Source organism: Phyllostomus discolor, chromosome 7, assembly GCF_004126475.2.
Source record: "Phyllostomus discolor isolate MPI-MPIP mPhyDis1 chromosome 7, mPhyDis1.pri.v3, whole genome shotgun sequence".
Classification (NCBI taxonomy): Eukaryota; Metazoa; Chordata; class Mammalia; order Chiroptera; family Phyllostomidae; genus Phyllostomus; species Phyllostomus discolor.
This window is the reverse complement of record NC_040909.2, coordinates 34,257,375-34,269,916: the sequence shown is the minus strand read 5'-3', so window position 1 is coordinate 34,269,916 and position 12,542 is coordinate 34,257,375. Positions and strand designations below refer to the sequence as shown.

At 44.8% G+C, this 12,542-nt stretch overlaps 1 protein-coding gene across 1 annotated transcript; it reads left to right on the top strand.

The window, feature by feature from the left end:
* The first annotated feature begins 402 nt into the window (after window positions 1-402).
* Window positions 403-10,603, top strand: A4GNT (alpha-1,4-N-acetylglucosaminyltransferase). Its single transcript, XM_028517797.2, is given in 4 exon segments — window positions 403-487; window positions 490-750; window positions 753-811; window positions 9,885-10,603. Coding segments are annotated over 4 exon segments (1,020 nt in total). The 3' UTR covers window positions 10,500-10,603.
* The last annotated feature ends 1,939 nt before the right edge of the window (window positions 10,604-12,542 follow it).

The following is a 12,542-nucleotide window of genomic DNA, read 5'->3' as shown; positions in this document are numbered from 1 at the left end:
GATTTGTTGTTCCACTTTTTGATGCATTCATCAATTGCTTCTTGCATGTGCCCACAATCTTGGTGTATTGGGATGACCCTCTAACCAACTGAGCTGCCCAACCAGGGCTCTGTATCCTGTTCTTGGCATGACTCATTGAAACGATCATAGAGCTTTTCTTCTTTAAGATGTAAGACAATACATGTGACTAACAGTTTTCCTAATATTTTCCTGTTTTGAATCACCCTTTTTAATGCCATATGACTTGATCTGATTATATTTTATTTGGGATTTTAAAAAATGTAAGCTTCAAAGTCACATTCTTGTATTGTTTTCTGTGTGCTATCTTTATCTGGTTTTGTGAATGCAACTTCTAATTAATCGTGTTGACTTAAAGGAGCAGGCCAGGAGAGAGAGGGGCACATGCTGAAGGAGCTCCAGCTCTTCCTGTTGGCCATCCTGCTGCTTTCCTGTGGCTTCCTCTATCAGCTCACCCTGAAGTCCAGCTGCTCTTCTCCTGCCCTGCCCCCAACAAGTCCCAGCAGGGGCTGGGAGCCCTCCTGGGCAAGGGGAGCAGCATTGTGTTTCTAGAGACCTCTGAGAGAACAGAGCCTCCCCCGCTGGTCTCCTGTGCTGTGGAGTCGGCTGCCAAGGTTTATCCTGAGCAGCTGGTGGCGTTCTTTATGAAGGGTCTCAGTCATTCCCTGCAGATGCCTCCAAACTCCACCTCCCCAGCCTTTTCCCTCCTCTCAGCAATAGACAACGTCTTCCTCTTCCTTTGGATATGAAAAGGCTGTTTGAAGACACACCATTGTTTTCATGGTACACTCAAGTAAGTGTTCACAGAATCTTAGGGTGCCCATGTAGGGAGGAACCACAGAAAATGAGTTCAACCTACCTACCATTTGACAGATGGGTAAACTGAGGGTAAGGACACAGTGTCAGAGGTGGGACTAGAACCCAAATCCTTGAACTCTTGCCTGGCCTTCTTTCCACGGTGTTGAGTCCTGATGCAAGTAATCGAGAGAGACTTAAGGTAGATTCCCCTTTAGCCTGCTGACTTTTGCGTCCAGCTTTCTACCTTAGTATCTGGGTTACATTTGAGACTATTCTTAACTGAATGAGTTTCTATATCTTTTCTACTGTCAGTTGTAAACTCATCCATTTTAAACTTCTTTGCATCTGAAGGGGAAGCCAGGCAATATTTCTCTTGAAACTCATGTAAACAGAAAACTCATAAAGGATCAGGTGGAGTGCAGCTCTATGAGATTGGGTATATTTAGATATATTCAAGAAACTGCTGGAACTCTCAGGAATTTTGTAATCACCACCTTAGTAACACAGCATAATAGGAAAATAATATCTCAGTTAAACATTTCTCTCATGAGGACCCACAGTTGGGTAGCATTTAAGGAAATTACAGGATAACCACTCAGTGACTCCACTGTGCAGCTTCAACTGTGTCACCTTGTGAAGACTGCAATGTGGGATTAAACACTCGTACGTTGTAAAGCAATCACGATGATTTTACCTATGCAATACCCCTCCCCCAATATATTGATGAGAATATGTGAATTTTATAAATAAAATAGTTTTTTAAAAGTAATTAAAAATTGACATCAACATACACGATAACATTTGCTTGCCATATAAAGTCCTAAGTTCTAATCCTAGGCTAGATCAAAGTCAGAAAGCCATTTCTCTGCAAAGATCCAGAAAGTCAGGACTTCAGGTTCTGCAGGCCAACAGGCACAACTGAGGCCATTTATGAAGGCACTTGTATTAGTTTCCTCTGGGCGAGTACCAAAATGCCACAACCTTGGTGACTGAGGAGAACAAACAAGTGTTCCCTCAGTCATGGAGACCTGGAGTCCCAAATGAGGTTCACAGGGTGCATTGCAAGGAGCTGGCAGGGCCCATTCCCTGCACTGTTGGGGGGTCTGTAGGAGAGTTTCCTTCCGGCAGGGGTTGGGGGACATCACTGCAGTCTCTGCCTCCCTCTCTACACCCCTTGTCCTGTGTGTGTGAACTCTCCCTCCCCCTCACTGGGTAAAGACACATGTAATCCTATTTAGGACCCATCGAGATAACCTTCCGCATCCCTCCATCCTCAGTTTATCACATCTGCAAAGACCTTTTTTCCACGAGGGAACAGTTGCAGGTTCCAGGACTCAGGACCTGATATCTTTGCACGTCTGTTACTCACCCTACTGCAGTATTCATGTCTAAAACAGGGAGACTTCTGCCCACCCTTTCTCATTCCCCTGGGGCTTTCCTGGGTGGAGGGCACCCTTGCCCCAGGGTGCTGTCATCTCGAGATGTTTTCTAGAATAAAGGGCAGGATGGAGTGTACGACTGTATGGGTCTGGGGACAGCCGGGCATGTAGGGGAATTGGTCAGTTTTACTGCCGCCCCATGGGACTTTAGATCCCAGCCTGCCCATCTGTTCTCCTGAAGAGTGCACAACTTTCAAACAAGGGCCCCTCAGGGAGGAGGTGGAGTGACTGATCACATTGAGATTTCACCTGCAGTTGCCAGTACAGGGTTCCTAATAGGTGGCCACTAGAGTGGTCCTGGGCAGTGGCAGGACAAGCCTCAGTCATTGCTGGTAGTGGAGCAGAGCCCACTACAGGGCACAATCCTGTTGGGTCCCTGCAGCACTAGGGCTTAACCGCTAGAGGGCGCTCCAGGAATGTACGAGACCAGACAGTCTGCTGGCTCAGGGACCTGCTTCCTCCCCACTCAGGCTCAACTAAGTTTACCCAAACTGCTTGCTTCTTGGGGAAACAAACCTCTGCTCAAATTGTGTTGGGAGACATTACACACTACACACTATTCATTTCTCAGAAACTAATCATGCACATGAGGAACTTAAAGTCTCTGTGTAGATATGAACCAAAGAGACTTTGATGTGATTCATACCAGCATTTTTTTAAAACTTATTTGATCATAGACCCTCTTTCAGGATGATGTAAGTATTTTCCTGGAACTAATGTTTCATGAAATACAGTTTGGGTTTCTCTGAGCTGTGCCTCAACTTTGCTATGTTGGGTGTTAAGGACAAGATGGGCCTTGGGACACAGCTTTTATGTGTCTGCCCCATCCAGTCCTGCTGGGCACTACATCACTGCCTTCAGGGGAGGGGCTGTGTGTGGCATGTGCTGATCCAGAGAGGCCACCTCAGAACACCTGGGGGGCAGCTGTTTGGGGTGGCCCAATGTATCATCAGCTGCTGGTGAGCATCAGGTGTGCTGCACTGATTTGGCAAGTGTAGCCCCTGAGGATGCCCAGGGTTGAGTCCTGTGGAGGAGGGACAGGGTGAGGAACCAGAACCCTAATGCCCTGTCTGGTGCTCACCCCGGGGACAGCTCTTGGGTTTTAGGCCAATATCAGTTCAATGCCCACATCCAGGCCGGCTACTATGTCTCTTGGTCAGTTCCCTAACCATCACCACTTGACTAACTAATCAACACAGTTTCTTCCCAAACTGTTTTGTTTAAATGAGTAGCTATCTAGAGCCAGATTGCCTGAGTTCAGAATCAACTTCTTCCTGTCTGACTTTGGACAAATTACTGAATTTCTTCTTCTTTTTGTTTTTCACTTGAAAAATGGGAATAATTATAATACCAATCTTTAATCATTTGTGTAGATCACAAAAAACTTAGGGCAGTTTTTGATAAATTTTCACTCTTATGTACAGTGTCTTCAGCAACTGTATGCAACATGGTGATGTGACCAATCCTTGTGAAGATTTCTGCAAAGTCTTAAATTCTTTCATTTGGCTTTTTATTTTTATTTATTTATTTTTAATCTTTTTCCCCCTTTTTTAAAATTGTTTTTCAAGTACAGTTGTCTTCATTCCCCACCACCACTATCTCAACCCTACCCATCCCCACCTGCTACCCTAGAAACTACCCCACTTTGGCTTTGTCTGTGTGTCCTTTATACATGTTCCTGACGACCATTCCTTCTTTCTCCCTCATTATGCCCCCCACCTCCCCTCTGGTGACTGTCAGTTTGTTCTTGATTTCCATGTCTCTGGTTATATTTTGCTTGCTTGTTTGTTTTGTTGATTAGGTTCCACTTATAGGTGAGATCATATGGTATTTGTCTTTCACTGCCTGGCTTATTTCACTTAGTGTAATGCTCTCCAGATCCATCTATGCTGTCATGAAGTGTAGGAGCTCCTTCTTTCTTTCTGCCGCACAGTATTCCATCATGTAAATGTACCACCGTTTTTTGATCCATTCCTTTACTGATGGGCTCTTAGGCTATTTCCTTGTACTTGGCTATTGTAAATTGTGCTGCTATGAACATTGGGTTGCATAGATTTCTGTGAATTGGTGTTTCGGGATTCTTAGGGTATAGTCCCAGCAATGGAATTGCTGGGTCAAAAGGGAGTTCTGTTTTCAGTTTTCTGAGGAAATTCCATACTGTTTTCCACAGTGGCTGCAGCAGTCTGCATTCCCACCACCAATGTACTAGGGTTCCCTTTTCTCCACAAACTTGCGAGCACTTATTGTTTGAACAGTGTGAAGTGGTATGTCATTGTGGTTTAATTCGTATCTCTTTGATGGTAAGTGATGCGGAGCATCTGAAGTGGACACCAGCCCGCAGAGTCTGCAGCGTTATGGATGAGACACTAGATAAATTCGCATGGACTACTGAATCCTGTGGAGAAAAAGGGACGGCATGGCTACTCTCTCAAGAGGACAGTGCCCCAACCCTTGCCTTGACAAGCTTTTATTGGCTTTCAATTTGCACAGGAATACAGGTAAAGCTCATCAATCATTGTCAGGTAATAAGGATCAAACAATAGATAGCATACAAAGAACTACGAGGGCTTATTCTGAGTCAGGGTCTGTTAGCTAAAGGGCTACAAAACTTTGGGAAACAAACTCATTTCCTGCTAGGACCCTTATCATTTAATTGAGAGCATTCTTAGGAAAGCAAGTTTCGCAGGATTTTATATATTCTTCCTTAGGCCTGATCACCTGGGGAATCTGCCTTTCCAGCACAGGGCCGCACCACCCTCTGTCATTGTTTCAGGCTTAAGTCAGGCAGGGGAAGTAAGGCAGCCAAGAGATTAGGAGACTTGTCACAGACAAAATGAGGAATCAGGCTATGTCAAAGCTGAGGGGCGAGGGTCCATTACCCCCTTTTACTATAGTCCCCCAAGTCCTTCCCTGGGGGCTCCCCATGATCGTGCCTGTCTTAGATAGTTTCTCTCTCGAGGAATCTTACCCGTCATTGGCTAACCGATCAAGCATTGGGGGCCAGGCAGGGAGAAGTAAAAGGAGCAGAAGCGGTGCCCCTGCCAGGGAGATAAGCTTTGTCTCCTTAGTGGCTTATGGGCTGAATGTTGTTCACTAAGCCTTAGCCATGGAGGGGTTACAGCTTCTGAAACCAGGCAGGGCAGTTCCCAACAAGCATCCTTTCATATATCTCCAGTTCATCTCTAGGTCTTCCTTGGAGAAGTGTCAGTTCCCATCCTTTGCCCATTTTTTAATTGGATTGTTTGTCTTCCTGGAGTGGAGTCATGTAAGTTCTTTATATATTTTGGAGATCAAACCCTTGTCCAAGGTATCATTTGCAAATATATTTTTCCATACAGGTGGATCCTTTTGTATTTTGCTGATGTTTTTGTTAGCCATGCAGAAGCTTTTTATTTTGATAAAGTCCCATTTGTTTATTCTTTCCTTTATGTCTCTTGGTCTAAGGGGCATATCACCTAAGTGAAAATATTGCTGTGTGGAATATCTGAGATTTTCCTGCCTATATTGTCCTCTAAGACTTTTATGGTGTTGCGATTTATACTTAAGTCTTTTATCCATCTTGAGTTAATTTTTGTGTATGGTGTAGGTTGGTGGTTGAGTTTCATTTTTTTCATGTAGCTGTTCAGATCTCCCAACACTATGTGTTGAAGAGGCAACTTTTACTCCATTTTATGCTTCTGCCCCCTTTATTGAATATTAATTCGATAGAGTTAATCTAGGTTAATCCAAGACCATAGAGACTTGGATTTATTTCTACGCTCTATTTCTTTCCATTGATCTATGTGTTTGTTCTTATGCCAGTACCAGAGTGTTTTGATTACTGTGGCTTTGTAATATAGTTTGATATCAGGTATTGGGATCCCTCCTACTTTGTTCTTCTTTCTCAAATTGATGTGGCTATTCGGGGTCATTTATGCTTCCATATAAATTTTTGAAATGTTTGTTCTACATCTGCAAAATATGTCATTGGTATTTTAATAGGGATTGCATTGAATCTATAGATTGCTTTGGGTAGTATGGACATTTTAATAATTTTAATTCTTCCAATCCATAAACATGGTACATGCTTCCATTTGTGTCTTCCTTAATTTCTTTCTTCAGTGTTGTATAGTTTTCTCAGTACAGGTCTCTTACCTCCTTGGTTAGGATTATTCCTAGGTACTTTATTTTTCTTGTTGCTATACCAAATGGGATCTTTTTCCTGGTGTCTGTTTCTGATATTTCATTGTTGGTATACAAAAATGCCTTTGACTTGTGAATTGGTCCTGAGAGGTGGTTAGTATGGCTTCCATTCACTCCTCCACCATCTCACCTCTAAAGGCTCATTTGGCTTTAAAAAAATAAATGTATTGGGGTGGCATTGGTAAAGAGGTTTCCAATGAACATTTCTATGACACTAGGTCTGTATATTGCACGGTGTGCCCCCCACCTACAGTCAAAGCATCTTCCATCACCATCTATCAGGCCCCCTCCACCCCTCACTCCCTTCCATCTAGCAACCACCACGTTGCTTGTCAAAGCCAAGAGTTTCTGTTTAATCTTTTAATCACCATATTTCAATTTAGAAAAACCTATTTTGTTTTCCTGCAGAGTTTAGCATTTGTCTGGAAGCACTGCCAATTATTATGAGTTATTTTTATTCTTTTAAAAAGTATTTTCCATGTTGTTCACCCTGTAGCACTTGCAGTCATCCAGTCTTTCCTGCTCCATGTCCAGTCCATCAGAATCGGATGGCTTGTTCTTTGCCACGTGTGCAGGACCTGGCCCCTTCTCCCACCTCCTCCACTATCACCCTCCTGCACCTTCACCTCTTGCTGGATTACTTCAACAGTCTCTTCACTTGACTCTTTACTTCTGCCTTTGCCACCTCCCAACCCCCACCCTGTCTTTTTCCACAGAGTAGCGAGTGGGGCCCTTTGAAGACTAATTCAGATCATATCCCTCCTTTCCTCCAAATCTCCCAAAGCAGTTTAGTATTTTTTATGTTTTATTTTCATTTTTAATATATGTTATTAATTATGCTATTACAGTTGTCTCATTTTCCTCCCTTCAGTCCCCTTCACCCTGCACACCCCCTCTCACCCATTTCCCCGTTTAGTTCATGTTCATTTATCATACGTATAAGTTCTTTGGCTTCTACTTTTCCCATACTATTGTTACCCGCTCCCGTGTCTATTTTCTACCTACCATCTATGCTACTCATTCTCTGTGCCTTTCCCCCTCTCTCTCCCTCCTACTCCCTTGTTGATAACCCTCCATGTGATCTCCATTTCTGTGGTTCTGTTTCTGTTCTAGTTGTTTGCTCAGTTTGTTTTTGTTTTTGTTTTAGGTGTGGTTGCTTATGATTGTGAGTTTGCTGTCATTTTACTGTACACATTTTTTTATCTTCTTTTTCTTAGATAAATCCCTTTAACATTTCATGTAATAAGGGCTTAGTGGTGATGAACTCCTTTAACTTGACCTTATCTGGGAAGCACTTTATCTGCCCTTCCATTCTAAATGAAAGCTTTGCTGGATAGAGCAATCTTGGATGTAGGTCCTTGCCTTTCATGACTTGGAATACTTCTTTCCATCCCCTTCTTGCCTGTAAGATCTCTTTTGAGAAATCAGCTGACAGTCTTATGGGAACTCTTTTGTAGGTAATTGCCTCCTTATCTCTTGCTGCTTCTAGGATTCTCTCCTTCATTTTAATCATGACTAATGTAATTATCATGTGCCTTGGTATGTTCCTCCTTGGGTCCAACTTCTTTGGGACTCTCTGGGCTTCCCGGACTTCATGGAAGTCTGTTTCCTTTGCCAGCTTGGGGACATTCTCCTTTATTATTTGTTTAGATAACTTTTCCACTTGTTGCTCTTCCTCTTCTCCTTCTGGTACCCCTATAATTTGGATGTTGTAACATTTAAAGATGTCCTGGATGTTCCGGAGCCTCTCCTCATTTTTTTTTAATTCTTATTTCTTCATTCTTTTCTGTTTGGTTGTTTCTTTCTTCCTTCTGATCCACTCCATTGATTTGAGTCCCAGTTTCCTTCCTATCACTGTTGATTCCCTGTACATTTTCCTTTATTTCACTTAGCGTAGCCTTCATTTTTTCATCTAACTTGCAACTAAATTCAACCAATTCTGTGGGTCTCCTGATTACCAGTATTTTGAACTGCACATCTGATAGGATGGCTATCTCTTCATTCCTTAGTTGTATTTTTCTGGAGCTTTGATCTGTTCTTTTGTTTGGGCCTTTTTTTTTTCATCTTGACGTGCCTGTTACATAGTGAGGTGTGGAGCTTTCAGTGTTCACCAGAGCGGAGTAACCCACATCACTAAGTTGTGATGCTGTATGTGGGGAAGGGATCCAAGAGGGAACAATGGTGCTTGCTGTGCTCTCTTCCAGCTTTTAGTCACTTCCCCCACTTCCCACAAGCAAATTGGGCCCTTCTGGTGCTGATTCTCATGCAGGTGGGATTGTGTACGTTCTAGGACCCCATGGGTCTCTCCAGTGAACTTTCCTGTGAGGCTGGGAGTTTCTCCCACTGCTGCCTCAACCCCCACAGGTGTTTTCAATCAGTGGTTTGAGGCTTTATTTCCCGGAGCTGGGACCCTGGGTTTTGTGGTCTGTCCTGCTCCCTCTTTGTTTCACCTGGTTTATCTGCATACAAATGTGGGACTGCCTGTTCTGACAGCCACTGCCTTGCTGGTCAGCTGCAGCCTTGCGCACCCTGTTCTACAATCTGCCGACTTGCTGGGTCCGCTAACTGCCACTTTGCCACAAGTCCTCTCTTCCCCAGCTGCCCAACTCCACCCCTCCTACCAGTCTGGATGAACGTGCCTTCTTTAATTCCTTGGTTGTCAGACTTCCATACAGTTCAATTTTCTTTCAGTTCTGGTTGTTTTTTATTTTTAAACTCTTGTTGTCCTTCTTTTGGTTGTGCGAGGAGGCACAGTGTGTCTACCTATGCCTCCATCTTGGCTGAAAGTCCGTAAGTTTAGCCTTTACCCAGCCCACATAATCCACCCTCCTTCTCTATCCATTACCTCTCTGATCTCATCTCCTACCCCTCTTTTCTCACTAGTCTGCTTTGTCCACAGTGCCTTCCTCCCACTCCTGCCTCAAGGCCCTCACACTAGCCATTCTCTGTATCTAGAACCTCCTCAGAGGTGTCAGCACAGTTCACCTACTCACTTCCTTCCAGTTTCTGCTGGAACCCAAGTACGACTGTGCTCCACCCTGCCCCCTTCATAGCCCCTTCACTCAGCTTTTTTCCTTCATAGTCCTTACAAACACACAACATGTTACAACCCATTGAAATTGACTCCCAGAGTTCATTGTGACATCATTTTGGGGTTTCTACTTTATCTTTCCACTGCTTTCATATTTTTTAAAAATAACTTTATGAAATCTTTAAAAGCCACTAAAGTCTTCCCATGGATACTGATTGCTATCAACTGTTTACTTAAAGTCAACATTTTGGGGTGGAAGAGGTAAGTTTGGTAAATTCTCAAAATTGGACTTTTGGCCAATAGAGTTTTGGGAAGCTGGCTTGCTGGCCCCTCCTCAGCCCCCAGGCCCTGGTCTCCTGCTGTGACCCCCGCCCCCTTCCCCGCTGCTGGGGGCTGATGCACACCTGTTCCTGCAGATCAACGCCAGTGCACAGAGAAACTGGGTGCACGTCAGCTCAGATGCGTCCCGCCTGGCCATCATCTGGAAGTATGGGGGCATCTACATGGACACCGATGTCATCTCTGTCAGGCCCATCCCCCAGGAGAACTTTTTGGCTGCACAGGCTTCTCAGTACGCTAGTAATGGCGTGTTTGGATTCCTCCCCCACCACACCTTCCTGTGGGAGTGCATGGAGAACTTTGTTGAACACTACAACTCTCACATTTGGGGCAACCAGGGACCTGATTTGATGACAAGGATGTTGAGACTGTGGTGCAAACTTGAAGACTTTCAGGGGATAAGTGACCTCAGGTGTTCGAACTTGTCCTTTCTACATCCCCAAAGATTTTACCCCATCTCCTACCCAGAGTGGAGGCGCTACTATGAAGTCTGGGACACAGACCCCAGCTTCAATGAATCTTACGCCCTGCATCTGTGGAACTACATGAACCAGGAAGGGAGGGATGTGGTTAGAGGCAGCAACACACTGGCAGAGAATCTCTACCGAAAGCACTGTCCCAGGACCTACAGGGATCTGATTCAAGGTCCCCCAGGCTTGGTGACTGGGGAGTTGGGTCCAGGGAACAAATAGAGCCAATGTTGGTTCTTGCTGCTACATCAGGACACTAAGCACTGCCTGGGGAACCATGCTTTCCCTTGATCACCACTCTCCCCTGGATGTGGGGTCTTAACCAGAAGTCATTTATGATTAGCTTCCCCTGCCTGACATAGACAAGTCCCAGAGAACTTTGGCCTGATTCTGTGTCAGGCATTGACTCTGGTGCCACCAAATTGTGTGTGTGTGCTATGGCAGAGGTGGCACCTCAGAGGGTGACAGCTCCCCAGGGCAATGTGATCTAGTCCTCTATCAACTCTTGGTCTCCTTTGGATGTGGAACAGAGCCTGGCACACAACAGTGCTCCAGAACTCTCAAGCATAGTGCATGGCAGGTTGGCGTCAGCTGAGGCTGGAGTCTCTTTGGCCTCACGGACAAGGAAGACTGGGGTGCGTGTCAAATCCACTTTCTCACAACAGTCCTGCAAAAGTGGGCACTACACTTACATATGGGGAGATAGAGGCTGGTGGAGATGGCAAACACAAACAGGCATCCTCACAGTTACTTTCTGCACACTTCAGGGATACGTTGGGATGAGAACAGGGAAGCAAAGGCTCCCCACAGATTTCCCACTGGACTGAACTTGGAGGACACTCCCTGACTTTCAGAGCCTGGGATGAGCCTAGGGATGCTTTAGCTAAGTTGGTTCTCAGAATGACTTTGCTCAATAGAGTTTCTTTTTCCCACTTTAGAGAGAGGTTAAGTGATTTTCCCAGGGTTGCACAACTTGGGAATGTGGAATGTAAATGAATCTTTGACTCCAGAGCCCAAGCTCCTCCTTCCCCTGCAGTGAGTAGGAGGAGTCCCTAGAGAGACAGTCATGCCCTGACCTGGAGAGGAGGAAAAACAAGGTGCTGTATCGGGGCAGATATACACAGTCCTTCCTACTTGGTCCTGGTCCCTGCGCCACCACTTGTTTAAAAAACTTTCTATAATTTGATAAAGTGTACATACCATAATGCTTGCCATTTTAACCATTTAAAGTGTGTAATTCAGTGACATTAAGCACATTCACATTGTTGTGCAAACACCACCACTATCTGCTGCTAGAACTTTTCCATCATCCCAAAGTGAAGTTCTGTGCCATTAAACGCTAACTCCCCACGTCCCTGCCCACCCCCTTTCAGCCCTAGTAACCACTCTTGCAGTTTCCAGAATATCTCTATGGGTTCCACTATTTTAGGGATGATGTATGAGGGAAATCATGTAACATGTTTCAGAATGCCATTCCTTTTTAATTAAATAATATTCCTTTGTATGTATGTACCGCACTTTTTAATCCATTCATATGTCGATGGACATTTGGGTTGCTTTCACCTTTTGGGTATTGCAAATAATGCTGTTATAAACTTGTACATGCAAATACCAGTTTCTGCTTTCAATTCTTTTGAATACACAGCCAGAAAGGACCTGCTGGACCCTATGGCGATATTATGTTTAATTTTTTGTGAATCGCCATTCTCTTTTCCACAGCAGCTGTACCATTTTTTACTCCTATCAGCAATGCAAGGGCTTCCAATGTTTCTGCACCCTTGCCAACATGTGTTCCCACACGATTTTGCTTTGGCTGCCCCAAGATACAGAGCTTGGCAGATTGAGGCTCACGTGGGAGAAAGGCTTTAAAAAAATTCCCAGAAATGTGAGTCTCAGTAAAGCCAAGACCAGCTATAGTGTGGGATGAAGATCTGGTGTCGGAGAGACAGAGCTCTTTGGTCTTGGGCTTCACAGCTGGATGCACAGGACAGGCCAGCAGGTTAGGGGAGGGGTATAATTGACATCTGACCAAGCCTGGGGCTCACCCAAAAGACTAGAGTGGGGCCGGATCAGAAACCAGGAAAGTCCCTTTAGTTTAGGGCTGGTGGCCTGGGATGTCTGCTCAAGAGTCTGCAGGTGCCCCTGCTTTTGTGCTGTTCACACGGATCCTAGATTTTCCTGAGGGATTAAACGTGGCATTCCCTCCTTTCCCCCCCTATCAGATCTAAAATTAGCTCATCCCAGAGCAATGAGGGGAGAGGCTCC